Source organism: Ixodes scapularis, unplaced genomic scaffold (assembly GCF_016920785.2).
Source record: "Ixodes scapularis isolate PalLabHiFi unplaced genomic scaffold, ASM1692078v2 PGA_scaffold12__126_contigs__length_90152505, whole genome shotgun sequence".
Taxonomy (NCBI): domain Eukaryota; kingdom Metazoa; phylum Arthropoda; class Arachnida; order Ixodida; family Ixodidae; genus Ixodes; species Ixodes scapularis.
Window position 1 is genome coordinate 11,454,668 of NW_024609838.1, and position 17,060 is coordinate 11,471,727.

At 45.6% G+C, this 17,060-nt stretch overlaps 1 protein-coding gene across 1 annotated transcript in view; it reads right to left on the bottom strand.

Annotated features, from left to right (window-relative positions):
• LOC8035572 (vitellogenin-6-like) overlaps positions 1-17,060 on the bottom strand; it is a 37,534-nt gene that overhangs the window by 10,338 nt on the left and 10,136 nt on the right. Inside the window, exons 9-15 of the mRNA XM_029970586.3 lie at positions 16,183-16,351; positions 15,470-15,628; positions 13,894-14,091; positions 9,174-9,391; positions 5,903-6,009; positions 4,458-4,732; positions 1,287-1,416 (exon numbers count right to left, since the gene is read on the bottom strand). Coding sequence (XP_029826446.3) covers positions 1,287-1,416; positions 4,458-4,732; positions 5,903-6,009; positions 9,174-9,391; positions 13,894-14,091; positions 15,470-15,628; positions 16,183-16,351 — 1,256 coding nt within the window. The remainder of the gene's footprint in view (positions 1-1,286; positions 1,417-4,457; positions 4,733-5,902; positions 6,010-9,173; positions 9,392-13,893; positions 14,092-15,469; positions 15,629-16,182; positions 16,352-17,060) is intronic.

Genomic DNA, 17,060 nt, shown 5'->3' on the forward strand with positions numbered 1-17,060 from the left:
GTTTATCAGAGCCACCCAATGGGTGTGACAGTGCACAGGGCATGTGCTGTGCTTCAGATATTACTAGTGTTCTATCGTTTCCTTCACTGCAGCTATTAGACACAAGCTCCAATTTGAAGGGGAAAAAACAAAAACGCCGAGGTACTGTTTATAACCAAATGCAAGTCTAGTTCTCGTCCGGTGCTCCTCTAGCATGGAAGAGGCGCAATGAACTCTTTTTACCTTGGGGTGATCGACAGATCATGTAAAAATCTTTATTCTTATTACAAGCTCAGATTATATCCCCGTCATTACACCGTGAAAAAAAAAAAAAACATGTCTCGGGGGTGTTGTTTGCGACTATACCTGTTCACACCTGGTACAAAATAGTGGTGCGACGTTCCTGATAGCCATACTAAGCCTATATTTGTGGCCACTTTAGGTAGTAAGTGCTCCGTGAGCGACCAGGATGTCGATACTCATTTGCGGCACCGTGACGAGCCTACGCAGCGTAGAGAATAATCACAGGGTTGATTCTGCCGATAGCTCACAGAGTGATTAACTTTTTCTTTCTTTGCCACTGAATAACGATTGAGCCTGCTAGTTAAGGATCTCAAAACATACCGTCATATTCTGTATACTCACGACTAGTTCTGAGCGTCTCATTATCGTTCCGCAACCAATGAGATTTGGGCTTTATCTATAGGGTTCTTCGTTTTCGGGTAAAACCCGATATTACCCGATTTTTGCACCCCGAACAGTTTTCATGAAAATGGGGTAGAACCCGATTTCTCCGCAAATACCGGTCTTGAAATCAGCTGAATTTAAGAATAATAAGAACAATTTTAGATCTGCCTCAGAACTGTTTTCTCGGTCACTCGTTTGATGGTAACAAACCTCTTCGATTTGCGTTACCTTTGCATATATTCTCTTCGGAATGAGACAGAAGGCGGAAATACACTTTAAGATCGGGCACCACTGCTATATCATATACCTTGTTGACTTTTATTTGTGTAAATAACAAATTGCAAGTACTTGCCCTATATAAATAAAACCCGAGATAACCCAATTTCCTAATGGCTTCAGAAAGACCCAATTCCTCCCCGATTATCAGCCAGAAAAATAGCGCCTGATTTTTACCCCTAGATTTCTGAAAAATATAAAACCCGGAAACAAGGAACCCTAATTATCCAAACAGAAGGTCTAAAAATTAATCCCGAATCAAGGAGTGTGAATATAAAAATCACGCCCTACGTTTCCTTAGCCTGTCAGTTAATATAAAAGCTTCAAAGATTTTAAGCACTTGCCTTCTCCGTCTTCCTTGCCGACTTCTTTGAGAAGATCCTCGTCGAACTCCCAGCTGTCGATGGCGTGACCGAAAAGGTCGAGGTTCAGTCTGCCGTAGACGTGGTCGTACTCCCGATCGGTGACGGGAAGCTATGAAATTAGAGGAAGGAAAGGGATCGGTCGTCTTTCCTGCTTCTGCTCAAAGACTGGTTTAATACATAGTGGAAACCTTAATCTTACGTATAATGTTAATATTACGCACACGGCCTATTTTCACAGGTCGTCTATATGTACGTGTCTGTAAGCAAGCAAACTAAACAAAAACTAGCAAAACACTAAGGACAGATCCTGCTAATCTTAGTGCGAGGGTTTTCACATGAAATCAAGCTGCGGTTTAATATTCTTTTACTCAACATTCCGCTGGAGAAAGACAAACGTAAACAACACCTGTAGCACATTTTGCTCTGAAAATTCTTGCGTACTTTAGTTTCCTTGCAGATAAACTTTGTTAGTGCCACTGACAGCTTCAGCCAGTCTTAAGATTGGAGTGTTGGGCAGCTATGTTGTGTTCTTCAGTCACAGACAGTTATTGAGGTTCGATAATTCGGAAAAAGTCCACAAAAACTATATATGCCTCTAAAATGAGGCATTGGCATTGTGGCATAGCGAATAATTTTATACTCCCAATTTCGTTTTGTACGCATTATTACCTGTTTTGTTTTGCACATGAAACCGAAGCCAATGAGTTGCTACGCTGCCACCATTACGGTACACATTTTGATGGACAGCATTAATCTACTATTTTCGTCTGAAATCACACGTTGTGATCACAATCATCATAGCAAGGCTTTTACTCTCTCGCGCATAATGGACTTTCTACCACCTATAAAGGCCCCAACCAAGTGCGTTGTTTCGCTTGTACGAAATTGCGGGATTTTTAACTTTGTGAGTAGGAAACACTACACCTGACATGTACCGCCTCTCAAAGAGTATGTTTTAGAAAAAAAAAAAAAAAACATGTGTTTTATTTAATAAGATATCATTAAGAACTTGAAAAATTATGCACACATAAACAATTCCTGTGTATGTATGCATCCTTGGCTCATAAAAGCGCAGTCACTTTGCTCACAAACATCATACAAAAGGCATGGCGTTCGCTGTAGACACGAAGATAGAATTAAAGGGACCATGAAATGATTTTAAAATCGAGTTTCATCCACCGCACGTCGTAAAAGGTGTGAAAAGAAACACAAACACAAAAATAGGGAGCCAAAAAAATTATTTGCTATAGAACTTTTAAAAGAAAACTGGACTCTTTTGCGCCTTCCTTCCTTCGCCTGTTCACTACGATGCATCCGCGGAAATGGAGCACGTCAGCCAAATCCAGGTCGCCTATTGGGTAAGAGCCTACCTCACCAGCACCGCGATCGTAAACAATAAATAGCCGGCGAATGTTTCCTAAAAGTTTTGTTAAATAATATTCAGATCCACATTTTGTAGCATAATTAGAGATGTGTGGCGAAAATTGCCAAATTTGATAATGCTGAGAGCCAGGCGCCATCTATCGTGTGGTAAACGAAGCAACTACTGCGCGTGCGCAGTAGGGCAGGGCTGACAGTTACTTGGGTGGCGGCCAGCGACGAACGTTTATTTTCTTTGTTTTCCTTCCTCTCAAAACTCTGACTGACTGAACGTTTATTTTTCTACGTGTTCTTCCCGCGCGTGCCGACTTCAAGCAGCAAGAAAACAGTACTTAAAACAGACCACGACGAACAAGAACGCTGGATCCACCGACTCCGACGAAGCGTATAGGCCTAGCAGGCATTCCGACTCGGCGCTGCGTTGCTTCGTCGCAAGACCGTCTGCCTACGATCGGCTGGCGTGCAAAATGGAATATGCCCGCGCGACCCTTGTGGACCCTTCCCGTATTATAGTTTGATCACTGACCTCAATTCTAGATTAAGAGGTGAGGTCAATCTCTTCCCCTTGTTTTCCGAGGCAGTGTTGACGAACACTCGTCGAAAAGGGACTCTCGTCGATTCTATCTTCTTGTTTTGTGTGATATAGAGCTGAAATAAACGCCGTATGGATTACCTTCGTAACACGGTATGTACACTTTGTTATTGATATGCCATTTTTATTCTGACAGACTGCACGTCACTGTCGAGCTATAACAGTTCGTGGGAGGTATACGTACAACCCCGGTCCAACCTTTCTTTGCCGAGTGTCGCGTCAGTATCGAGTTGCAATCGTAAAAGAACGGTCCCGAAGCGCTTACAAACAGCGCGAATACAAGACTTCCATCAAGCGCGCGCGTCCGCTCCGAGTGTAAACAGGTATTTACGTGCTCTTGCTGACACTCGTAGCTCAAACGTATCTTTTTTAACGTCGGCTCGCTCCTGCATCTCCGAGGCCGCGAAAAACACCATCTACGTCGCTTTGCAAACGACTGACACGGGCCGGCCCTTCTGCCAACAATGACGGGGTGGTTGACTTCTGGAGTCTTCACCGGAAGACTCGCTGCACTTCCCAACAGGCATACCGGCGTATGAGACTAGTCCCATGCTGTCGCTGTAGCGCAACATATCTCACTGCACTTCCCAACAGGCATACCGGCGTATGAGACTAGTCCCATGCTGTCGCTGTAGCGCAACATATCTCATTGAATTTCGCTCAGCTGCGATGCGGCAATGAGAGGCGCCGATTCAGGAAATACGTCGGTACATCAGCGCAGTAAAACCTACCGGCGCACCCCAACTGGTTGCCGCTAACACTCCCATTCTCCTACTGCCGAGTCAACTTCCGGTTCCGGAAACGGCCTACGTCACGGCTTCTTTTGCGGTCAGTTGGAGAGAATGAAAAAGTCGATATTTCAATAATTTTTTGTGTAGAAGTTAATAAACCGAGACGAAAACGGATGCCTGTTCGGCATTCAGTGAACATTGACGGTTTAATGTAAAAGTTATCTGGAAAAAGTAAAATGGTCATTTCATGGTCCCTTTAACTGCGGCTTTCACTCAAGCGTTTTCAAAAAATAGACACTTAGGCTTTCAACATTTCTACAGACCATCTTTTTACCAACGCGACAGGACCGTCCTATTCAAGGAAGAAACCTTTCTTAGACATTGTCTGCTGACCGTCTTTTGCAGTACGTATTAGCCGCGGGTAACTGCGGCTAAAGAGGTACTCACCGCATCCTCGACTTCCTTGAGCTCCTTCGCCGACGCATCCCTGGTAAACCGACGTCGCCCAAAGACGTTCCACAGGTTCTTTGAGGATCCGGGCTGAGGTCCCACGACGTGGTTCAACAGCTTGTCCATACCCCAATTCTCAAACCACAAGGTAGCCGTGCTGAGGGAGTGACCGCTCATGTAGTCCTTGACGCTAACGTAGACGTCTCGTGGGAGGTAGCTGTCGTCAGCCCGGACCATACCGAAGGACGTGGCGCCACCGTAGTCGTACTTGGCTGTGGCGAGACACCAGAATAGACATTTGGCTGACCAGTTCCAGGCAGCACGCTAGAGAAGCACCTAACTTGCCACGAACTTGGCAATTCTAGGGGCCTTACATGGGCTTAATGCGGAGGGCAAGTTCGTCTGCTTCTTGGACAGTGGTTGCAGTGACGTCAGAGCGCCGAACTCTGATTGGCTCTGAAGGGAGGATAGTGGAAAGATCTCAATGCTAGCTTCCTTGAGCTCTACCCATTATCCATTACAATCGGAGCCAATTAGAGCTCGGCGTTCTGACGTCACTGTAACTTTTGAACAAGAAGCAGACGATCCTTGCGCTGCGCACACTACGGCGCCTAAAATTCGTTTCCAACGGGTGCGACTGGTGTGTTTAGCGTCCTATTCCGTGTACGCCTCGAAAAGGATCCCGAAGCGGCAACAAATGACGTACAAAAAACGAAGTGTCATGGTGTTAAAGGTCGCGATCCTGCCCGATTGAGTGTAGAAGTTCCGGCAAAATCACGAGTGAACGTGAGTGTCTCTGTCGTCGCGGCGTTCCAACTCCTGACTGTCCAAGCTTCCCTGGACTGTCACAGTGGAGAGCGACCTGCAGCATACCAGGCGTCTGCCACATCGACCACCTATGCTGTGACACCACCGGGGTCACGGTCAGCGTCAGCGTGACACGTCTAGGACGTCATCTCGCGAAAAACGAGGAACCACCCTTTCGGACATGGTGAACGCACAAGTCGGAGACGCTTTTCGAGGCGTCGCACTGATATGGTTTTGCTCCGAGGTATTAGGTATTGCTAGAGTTCTTTCCTGGGGCGCCTCTACGGCTTTTCTCTAGCTCGCCAGAAAATGAGTAAAGTGCCAGACTTGAGCCAACGATATCACATGACCCAATAGTTTGAGCTGAAGCCTAAATATATATGCACTTGTTTGGCAATTTAGGCCAAAAAAGATTCCAGATGACAGCAAAGCTATAATCATTGAAGCCTGGTAGTTGTTTGGCAAATCAGGGCCACAATACTCAGGCTCTGGCCAAATAACGTCAGGTGCCGCTCTATTTGGGCTTCTTGGGGTTTTTTAAGGCCCTAAACGCCCAGACAAAAACATTGGCCTAAGGAACTGTTCTACCTAAAGTGTCGTGTTTTTCAGCCAAGGCGAAAGAGAACTTCACTTACGGTCGTAACCAGAGGAAAGATGCACATGCGATTTGGTGTAGTCCGGGGGCTTGGAGAACCGGTACACGTCGTTCCACATTGGCACGACGTAGCGAAGGTGCTGAGCTCTGTTGGGAGGAATGTTTCCAAGTAAAGTATGATTACGAACCAGGCGGATTTTAGAGCACAAAGCATACTTAGGTTCTACGCGAAAAAATACAAGTACAAAAAGTGAGAGGCAGCACTAAGTGTTGTTGGTACACTCCGTCTCTCATTAAAGGGACATTCAAGAGGTGGATTCTGGCATCCTCAAATACACGAAATTATTCTCGTATGCGAAATATTTGCCTATTAAAATATACTCGAAGATCGTGACGCGCCCCCCTTTCTGCGCCTTGGAGCAGGCATCAGGACGCGCCATCAGACGGCGTCTTCAAACAATAATTGCTGTATTAAACCTACACCCGAAAATTGCACGTTTCTGTCTAAATATAATGCGCAACGTGCCTAAAAGAAGCAATGCTAGTAACATTGGCAATCTTCACGCACTTGATTATTTTCATTGTTTAAATTTTATAGATGTAATGGGAGCCGAAAATGCCCCCCCCCCCCTCTCCCCTCAAAGGAAAATAGTGCTCGTCTATTTTTATCGCTGTGAGATGCCATCTAGAACTGGTAATACTTATTGACTAAAGCCCAACAGACAGTATGCCACCAAAAACAAGCCCGACTGCAGCTGATGCTATGGTCCGATGGAGCCAATCAGTTTTGTATCACTGACTAAACCAATCACGCGGAGCAGTGAACGTGCCGTGATTTTGCGCTTTTTTGTGTGTGATTGGTATAGGCGTTTATAGCAAACACGCATACGACGCGCGCACCGTGACGTTGCACTTTTGTCGCTCCTTGATTGGCTCCATCGTATCGCGGCGTCGGCAGCAAACGGACCTAAAGTAAGACGGAGCACATGCGAACACACAGTTTACGAACCAAGCTCGCGTTTGCACACACCGGGGGTTCTAATCTCGACACTTAGCGAAAATGTCGGCGAGGAATTCAACCGCCGAGATTGGCCGGCGTAGGTGTGGGCACCGGGCGTGCGCAAAAACCAGATTCACGTGAGGCAAGACATCTGCGCATGCGCAGTGCCAACGGAAGTTCGTCTGCTTTCTGCGCAAGGGTTGCGATGATGTCAAAACGCTGAGCTCTTATAGGCTCCTTGCACAGGACGTCATTTCCGATACCCTCCAGAGAAGAGGGGAAGAAGGAGCTCCCCTCTTATCAGGATCCTCCTTTGTGCCTCCCGGATTAGCACAGGCGTCGCTATTCTCCTCCCAGAAGATTATAGAAGATTAACCTGTCACTCAACATTCTTACAAAAGCAGCTTCCCTCTCCTCCTTTTACTTGGTGTGCAAAAGTATGCGATGTGACGTCAGTGCAAGGAGCCTATTGGCTGATTAAAAAAAAAAATTGTGGGTAAACGTCGAGGCATCTATAGACCTTTCCAAAAAGAGCGCTCTGGCCGCCGCCATTTTGTGTATCGAGCGACCCCTATCAGCCAGAAATTTCTGGCACCCGCCTGAGCTGTGGAAACCCGGTCAGCGTGACTCCCTACCTGCATTTTGCGTTCGGAGTTCGCCGGCTTTTCTTGGAAGTTTTTATTTATTCGCCTGTTTAGGATGCTTACCCTTTGTATGTTATCTTCCACTGTGAGAACCAGGGAATACCAGGGCTCGTAGCCTGCTCGGCCTTCGCAGGAAACGAACGAAGAGAGCGAACGTCAAGCCGCCCGCTACGAAGGCCGTTCGACGTGCTTGGAGGATCATTTCCGTCGAGATAATCTCCAAAAAGCCTTCCAGGCTGTGTTCCGGGTCTTCGCAAAAACTAGCTGATAGGGTCGAATCCGGGGTGTGGCGACACAATAAGCACGTTCGTTCATTTGCTATGAAGCTGTGCAAAAAAAGGAGCTCTCTTCTACATGTTCCCCAAAACACGCCATATTCCGTCCGATCGTCGTGAAGTGACTATCGTCGACACTGTATATTGGACATGCGGTGTTATTTGAGACCTTTCTCAAATCCTGTTCGGATAACGCGGCACCGAGGGGTACGTACAATATATTTTTTGTTCGATTGATGAGATTCATTGAATTTTATGTTGTGGGCGGGGAATATCCCTGCAGTACGGATATCCTGTGTGGTCAAATATTTTGACCTTTATAGATTGACACGGCTGAATTAACGGTGCCGTAAAACAATGAACATAAAATGAAACAAACATTCCAGTTGCATTTGTTCTGTCGCGCACGGACTCACCAAAACAGCTTTCATTTCTTTGTTTTTGTTCCCAAAAATAGACAACTGCTTTCTTAAAGACCTCTATAAATTATGCTCGCCACAGAACACAAGATAAAAAAGAAAACGCGGCAATTCAGCCGCCACCAGCGTCCGGAATTGCGCCCAACGCAGGCTGCCACAGCCTACTGACGAGGAACTCCACAGCTCAGCGCAGTCGGGCAACACTGACGTAAACTCTCAAAACCAGGGACACGCGCTGTAAATCGCTTCGTTCGAGACTGCCGCTGGAAAGGTCTATAGTCGGTTACAAGTCAAGAAGGTAGGAGAAGCTCCTCCCACAAGTGTGATGCGCCCGTTTCAAATCTCACCGCAGTCGAAAGAAGAGTTCACTGGAAACGCTCCTTGTTCCGCTTCAATGGATTTCCACTTGTCTCCGATCCCACTTTTTAAGAAAGCGACCTTTGTATTCATCGGAGAGGGAACCGAGCCCCTGAAAGCAGCCTTTGTATCCATCGGGGGGGAAGCTAATCCCCGAAGGTCGTATTTGTTTCCGTCGGTGGGTGGAATTCTAATCTCCCTCTCGTGGCTTCCACAGTGCTAAGTCAAAGTCGAAAGATAAAGCAAATATGTACAGAAAGGCAAGACCCTCCTCGCGCGTTGGCCGCGACGTCACGGAAACGATGGGACGCTATTGGATGCGGAGGTGGCGGAGGGATATCCGATTCCCTTTGAGGGGCATTTGCCGCTACCTTCTTAACCTGTAACTGACTATAGCATTGAGAATGAGGACTACCCACTGTTCTTTCAAATCAAAGCCAATCAGAGCTTGACGTCTTCGTGACGTCATCACATGTTTTGAGCAAGTAGCAGACGACTTGCTCTCCGCATGGTACTGGCCCAGGCATCTCGTTTTATAACGAGATAGAAATCACGTAAAAGAAATTGCGTGTTGGTTTGGGTGCACATTCTGGAGCGGGCAGTTTTGCTGACTTACAGTGATTGGTGGCAGGGATACTTGGATTTCTCGAAACTACGGAACAGGCTGGTCACGTAAGATGCCACTTGGTCACTAGGGTCGTCGATGATGTTGTGGCCGATGTACTTGAGCAGGTAGAGGTCTGGATGTGTCTTCATGACGGCTGTGAACGCCGCGATACGCAGATACGATGACTCGCTCTTGTTCTTGTACACGGGAAGTGCGATATCGCGCACCTGCATGGTAAATAGTGCATCCAGTTGTAGCGTCGTAGAAGGTAAGGTCAATCCTTCATACGAATGTGTTTGATCAAGGAAGTAGGACGGCACGCGCATTGTGTGTATTTTAGCCGAAGCTGGGGTCAATCCCCACCCCTGCCGGCTTCGATCTGGATGAGCATCGTACCGGCGTGGGGTCATGTATCACTACTGCGTGATGAACGTTAAAGAATTCGGGCTAGCGGTTGTAAAGCACTGGAAGACTCGTCGGCCGTCGAGCAGACCAAGTTCTAGGCCGTATAAACATCCACAAAACCCAATTTTTTTAGCCGAAGCTTTTTTAAGAGTGCATGATTTAAAAAAATAGTATAACGTAATATCAAGTGCGTTTAGGACACAAATTGCGATCTATGCACTTTTAGACTCTTCATAAGAACAAGTAGAGCCACTTTGTTTTCTTGGTGACCCAGGGGTTCCCTTCGTCTGCTTATTTTTTTTGTCGGACTTCCTGTTTACCTCAATTACAGAGTATTTACTTGTATCGGCAATGCGGTAATTTCAGTCTAGAAAACAAAATAATTATACTGATAATAGTAGTTCAAATATGTTGGTTTTTCGATTGTGTCAGCGCATTATCAAATTTGAACATTCAAATAATTATTCGCAGAGTGTCACAAGAATACAAGCTTCGTATATCAAATTTCCAGGGGCCAACTGGCCGTACATTTTTCACATGTTCCATGTGGGGTGGCAGTACATAGGCAGTTTTGGGAGTAAATGTCCTAAAACAGGAAATGCGTAGCCATATTAATCGGTGTCGATCAATAAAGTACATCATTTTAGACTTCTGACGCAAATAAATATGGAGAGTTCCTCTTTTTCTCTCTAGCTTTAAATCCTTAAAGTGCTTGGAGCTAACCATTCTTTCTAAATAATGTGAAGATATCATTAGGGTGCTACATTTGGCGCTGGAGTAGTCTTTCGTCAAGTACACATGCGATTCCACTGGAGCTGGCGAACTGACAAACTGATATAAAGATAGCGAAATTTTAGTGTGTTTTATTTACATTTTTATTAAGGACGGCAATTATCCATCGATCTTGTACGCTTGTCTTGTTCTTGTTCCGAATCTATGTCTTTTTCCAAATTACAATATCTTGTAGCGAGCTTGATTTATGTCACTCGCTACAATCTACTGCTCTCACGGTAGTACAAATCACGCGAATTATTTTCTCTTGCGTTCTATTTTTTTTTCTTCTTTTTCTGGACCAATGGAGATTACGATTGTTCTCATTATACCTAGTTCTGAGAACGTTTGCATTGCATTTCGACTAAGACACAAAATGTTATTGGTTAAAAAGGCGTTATACTGAAATTTCGCTTCGAAACCAGCGCACTATATTTTTCCTCGCTTTTCGCCGTAACCAGAGCGATGTGTCCGCCCGACTTCGTCAGATGGATGGATGCATCGATGGATATCATTCGTATTCTTTAGAACGGGTGGTAGCTCGCGCGACCTGGCCGCGGCGAACAGTCGCGGTTCGTCTTCATCGATCTCCCCCAATGGTCTACTCGTCAGCGTCGCGCGTCGTAACGTCGACGAGCGCTCGCGCCCGATCGCGTTAGCCGACGCTGGCTGAGGCAGTCTTTACTCCAGCCTCATGAGCAACGCCACGTAGCGCAGCGTAGACCAGGGCGCGTCGGCGTAGCGGCGTAGCTCACGACGGAAGAACAAACCGCACAATCCGCACGCCGACGACAGTGGCTTTGCCGGAAGCCCTCGCGCGAGCATCCCATTCGAGAGTGTCAATGTCGTAGCCGTCGGGGCCAGTCGGAGTGTGTGAGACGCTCATTTCTGCGATCTGAACCTGCCATTCTTGCCGTGGGTCGTGTGCTCATTTTGTGTTCCTGTGTTGGTGTGCACATTTAACATTCGCGCAGGGACGTGGACTGCTTCGAAAATGCTCTACTCACTAGACGCTTCGTAGCCCTAACCTGTCGGACTCATGCACGTTGTGCCGGCAAAAGATGAAAGTTCGAAGACGCGCCGAAGGCCGTTCCAGTTCGAAACGACAAGCGCCGTCGAATCTACGGCAACGGCGGGGCCAGCGAGACAGCTGCTATTTAGCCGGCCAGAAAATGTCAACTGGTGTGTCTCAGTGCGCGAAGGATAGTAGCAGTAGGGCGATGAATATGGGACTAAATTTTGTATTGTTTGTATGAGCTCCGTAAAGTGGACTAGAATTTTTGAAGTAATTTAGGCAGCGTACGCTGTCTTTCGTGATAGTTACTTGAGTCAACGTGAAAGGCTAGCTATGATGGCCATCCGCCAGAATGAGGTCGCTGTGGAATATCAAGTGCACCGCTTCCATCAACGTATCTAGCGGCGGGATTTAACACGACTCCGGCGAGCCTGCCAAGCGATTAGTTTTGACGGACGAATGTTGTGATTTTTTTTCGTCGGCATTTGTGTAACATTTTGGGGAAAGTAAAGTCTGGTGTGCACTCGTTATCCCCATCTTTTTTTTTTTTTTTTTCAAACTGCTAATCATTGCCTAAAATAGCTGCTTCGGAGCATGACCACACGACACGGACGAACCGCATACACGGATCGCATGATTTGTATCGACCAGACAACGCGGTCGCCACGTCGAATGGCGCTGGCTCGCGTTCCGTTCTCCAACACTGGAGTATAAACAGCCTTGTCCGCCGAAGGATTTCCAGTTCTAACGGCGTCAGATTGTTAATGCGCATCACGTGCACGCGCAAACTGCTGAAACGTAGTTCGTCCGAGGCAGTGGCAGCTCTGGACTACTTGGGACTCTGAATCACTCCGCTGATCCGTCCGCTCGCTCGCATCTTCGCCGACCGCTTCACTCGGGGAATTCGTCATGGGAAAGAGCGATTCCACGAACTTCGAACATTTTTCTTTTAACGGAGAAATATGCCAATATGACTAACTTTTATATTTCTAGGTTGATTTCAGCGTGTAGATCGCGTTACCGCCATAAAACGACTATCTCAAAAACCACTTCAGTGCAGCTTTAAAGGCCGGCGAGAAACCAGAAAGAAGAAAACTCCCTCAATCCCTCCTTTCCATCCGCGAAAGAGGAACACCCTCCTCCCTTCTGTGATTAGTAGTTCAGAGGCTCTCTCGTGTTTAGGAGACGAGAAGAGGAGTGTGCGAGAGGGAAAGGAGAAGAGGAAACTGGGAACCGGTTTTCACCCCGGCAGAAGACGATTCTGTAGGTCGGCCTTTAAAGGTGCACTAAGGTGAATTTCGGGAGCGTCTTTTTATGGTCCGAACTCATTCCATTTACCCAAACCGTTTTATAAAACCCGTATCTACATTTACGCGTACCGTTTCCGTTCTTAAACATGCGACCAGACACCACGACATGCCCTTTTTTTTAGATAAAAAAAAAGGAGGCTTGTTGCGGTGTTTGGTCGCGTATTTAAGAATTTATGGGTAAAAAAAAAGTTATGCGTGATTGTAATATTAGATTTTATAGCATGCTTTGAGGGCGTAGATTGACTTGGCGTCATAAAAACACGATATCAGCATCCACTCCAGGGCCCCTTAGGTTCGAGTGCAGCCGACGGTACGTGCCCAGAGGGCAATTTAACAGCGCCAAAAGCGCAACGTCATTGCGCTTGCCGTCTTTCCGCGCATGCTCACCAGCCGGCTCATCCAATCAAAACGCATAGAATGAGCCGCGATTGGGCGCTTTTCGTCTGCCGTTTGTCTTCTGTGCTTTAACAGCGCTCGGTCTTAAAAAGGGATACTTCAACGAAATTTGACATTTACCACAATATCCGTAAATGACAATCGCACGTTTCTATTTCGAGCCTCATGGCTATATTTTTCGTTATAAGCGGCCCACTCGGGCAAGCGCTCGGAGAGCAGCCAGCGGAGAGCACGTCACATCCGGCGCCATCGTGACGTACTTTGTCTCGGGACGAGCAAAGCTGCGGCGAGGCTGACTTCATCAGAATGCCCTAGCCGTTCCAGGCCCCGAAGCGGTCGAAGCACGCCGGCAACCGGGCCACCGCAACTAACCCCAAAGCTGCTTTTGTACGAATTTCGAGTGACGGCGCGTTAATCTATAATCTTGAAGAGGGATAATAGCGACGTCTGGGACATACAAAAGAAAGTCCCAGTAAGAGGGGAGCTCCTCCTTCCCCTCTTGTTTTGTGATGGCTGGCGAGCGGGCGGGATGACGTCAGGTTCAAAGAGTTGCAATTCTAGGCGAGAAGGCATCTTCACTACCTGCCAGAGTTTCTGGACGGGCATTACAAACAATGCTTTAGCGACATCCACCAGGTGCTTTTTACTAATTGTTTAATTCGTTTTAAAATTTGTTTCGTGTTTTTTTCAAGAATATATTGGTGTGTCTGATGTGATACTGCTTCTTTGAATACGTATAGACCAAGAAATAAGTGTCGTACTGTCGTTGTACCATCCCTTCAAGGTAACACCAAGTACAGCGCTAAACGGACGGAATCAAACGGAACCGTACCAGTTCGGGGTGCTTCGAGCCAGCTCGCCTCAGGGCCCAGAAGGCGGCAGCCCTCCTGTACTCTGGCTGGTTGGTATCGGAGATGAAGCGTTCCAGGTAATGCACGGCGCCCCTGGTGGCTAGGTTGCCAGCAGCCTTGATGTACGCGGTCCTCTTATATTCCGGCTGGTCCTTCTTGTCTTCAGGCTTGACCGAATACTGCGCAAGAAGAAAGAGCGTCAGTTTGCAAAAGGAAGCATTTTGCACGCACCTATAAGCGCAGAAAAATATGGTACAGTATTGTTTGTGATCTTATCGAACGATATGGTATAGTATTGTGCAGTGTAATATAGTGTAGTATCGTCCGGTATGGCATTGTGTGGTATGATATGCTACTATTAAATATGGTGTGATAAGCTGAATTATGGTTTGTAGAATACTGTATCTTATGGTTTTAGTCAGTTTCTGGATATTCTTTCCTCTGTCCCGCAACGCCCTTCGCAACCCACTGGGAGATCCTGAACTCCACAGACAAGGCCAGAGGTGAACTTTCGCAGTGGCAACGTTTTTGTTGCGGAGAGAGTAGCGGAGGAGGCAAAAGGGTATGCGAAAACTTCAAATTTTATGTAATGGTATGGTATGGCAGGGTATTGAATGGTGAGGTAACTTGCAGTATCGTGTGGTGTGCTATTTTATGTTATTGCATTTTATGATGGGTATCGTATCACACAGTATGGTAGCCTATAAGCCTATAGTGTAGTATGGTGTGTACTATATGATCAGTATATGACACTGCATTTACGTGGTATAGTCTGCCTTTATCTGATATTATAAGGCACAGTTTATAGTAACATGGTGCCGTTCGGTATTGTTTTGTGAGAAGTGGTTTGATTTCAGCTCGTTTGTCATAAAATGGTAACTGAAGCGTTTCATTAAACGGGCTTCGTCTTGCTATCGATGTTCGTTTTGTTGGACCAAGGTGGAACACCTTGGTGCAACAAAATGTGACAAAATGTTTATTTTACAATGGGCTACTGACTCTATGCGAGCAGAGATCATTACAACAGAAGCGGGCAGATTATTACATGCATCTGTTATCACCTGCCACAATGGTGACCAAAGCGATTGTTTAGAAACCAACATACCTTACGACGCATTTCTCAAGAATAATGAAGTTCTTCAATTTATAGTGCTGGAGCTATGAACTATGACGCCATTTTACTTACACTGACTTTTATTTCGAAAAATCTTGGTTTGTCGCAATATTTCTTAAAATTAAAGTGAAACAATCACTTTTCTGTTTTATGCTGCACGGCTGAAATGCATCTGGTGAATGTAGAATTGACAAGTTTATGCATTGTACGTGTTTGCTGAACGAATAAGTTTAGTTTCACAACAGTGTTCTATTTACGTTCCAAATGCGACCACTTTAAATGTTGGCTCCGAATCATAATGTGTGCCAGTTAAATAACGAAATAAAATGGTGGAAGATGAACTTGTATAACAAATTTTAAACAATTGGAATGATTCCCGAAAATCAAACAAAGATCAAGGGCAATTAAGTCAACCAGTCCATGACCTTTTTCGAAACACTCACATTAAAGAAGTGCGACACCAGAGAGGGCTTGCAGAATCCCTCGTCGTGTTCCTTGTCGGTCTTAGCGCGAACGCAACCCTCTTGGCCTGCGAGGATACTTAGGGCGAGTTGACAGTTGACCCACACTTGTCGTTTCGGTTTCACGTGCTCACACACCTCCTGCAAGAATGTCAAAAATACAAACAGAAACAACAATAATGAAAATCCTAGGCAAGAAACAGAAACGTTTAAGAAATTATCAGTAAAAACTGGCAACTTTTTTCAATTGTATATCTTATATTGGAATCGAGCTACACCGGTTCTGCATATAATTATTTTTTTGAAAAAGGCTTGCCAAATGTTTCCAGCAGTTTCAGTTCGCATTCAAAGCATAAATGGCGTTAACGTTTAACTCAGATTTTTCTAATGCATCGTGAGATTAAACTTTTCTCAAATTGTTGTTTACTCGATGTCAGCAGCAATGCTTTGAATAAGTTAGAGGGTCTCGTTTCTCGGATATTCGGTTATTTTCTCGGTCGGACATGGAAACAAGTCAAAAATATGGCGACACAACCGTACAAAAACAAGGTTTTTGTGATCGCAAAAAAAAAAAAAAATCTGGCAAAAAGAAAAGGTTGCAATAATATTTTGTAGAGCGTCGAGACAGTCGCTCGTGCCTACTTTCCAATATATTCCCCCAAGAAAATCCGATAGTGGGAAATCATAAAACATACGGCAAGTTCAGTCAGAAGAGCAGGGCTGTTCTCCTTAAGGTTGAGCGCCAACTTGGTGAAGAAGTGCTCAGCCTCATCGTCCGAGAGCTTATCTTCCTTGACCAGTTGCAGGCCGAACGCAACTTGAGGGTTCGTTCCAGCAGCTGACAGCAGGTCCAGGAACAGTCTCCTGAAGACGCGAGGATACATCGAGGGCACATTCCATATGATTGGGCAAATTTGGAGTCGATGCTTTGGAATGTCAATCTACAAAATCCCAGACACGACCGTTAGCTTGTCTAGAGATTAGTGAAGCGTTCAGAAGAAAGAATTGTTTCTCGACGCGCAAAAATAAGCTATACACCGAGAGAGATGAAACTTTGTGAGAATGCGACGTCACAGATTCGAACAAAACTCAAACTTTTTGAGAACGTGACGTTACTCGGATCAAAATAAAATTGATAAACATGAAATTTTTTAATCAGTCGATGTCAAAACAATATCTAAGGTTGTGGACGCATGTGGAATTTGTATAATACAAATTCCACATTTGTATAATTTATATATTTATATAAATATAATATATATAATTTTTGCTGACAAGACTTTTTTTTTTACTGAGATAAGTGGCGTCTGCAACGCTATTTCTATTTTCTTCAACGATCTTAGGCTTAGAAGGATGGCGGTTCATAGAAACATTTTTTCTTTAATTCATGTAACGTAATGTTTTTAAACATTCAGGTTTTATATCCCAACCGCTGGTGTCATAATCTCACTGATATAGAAATTTCTGTGATGCGGAGTTTATTCTGCGGGCCGAAAAAACACGGTTCTTTTTTCCAGGGAACGCCCGGTACAAGGACCCCGAAAGAAATGTTCGATGGTATCAGAAAGAGACT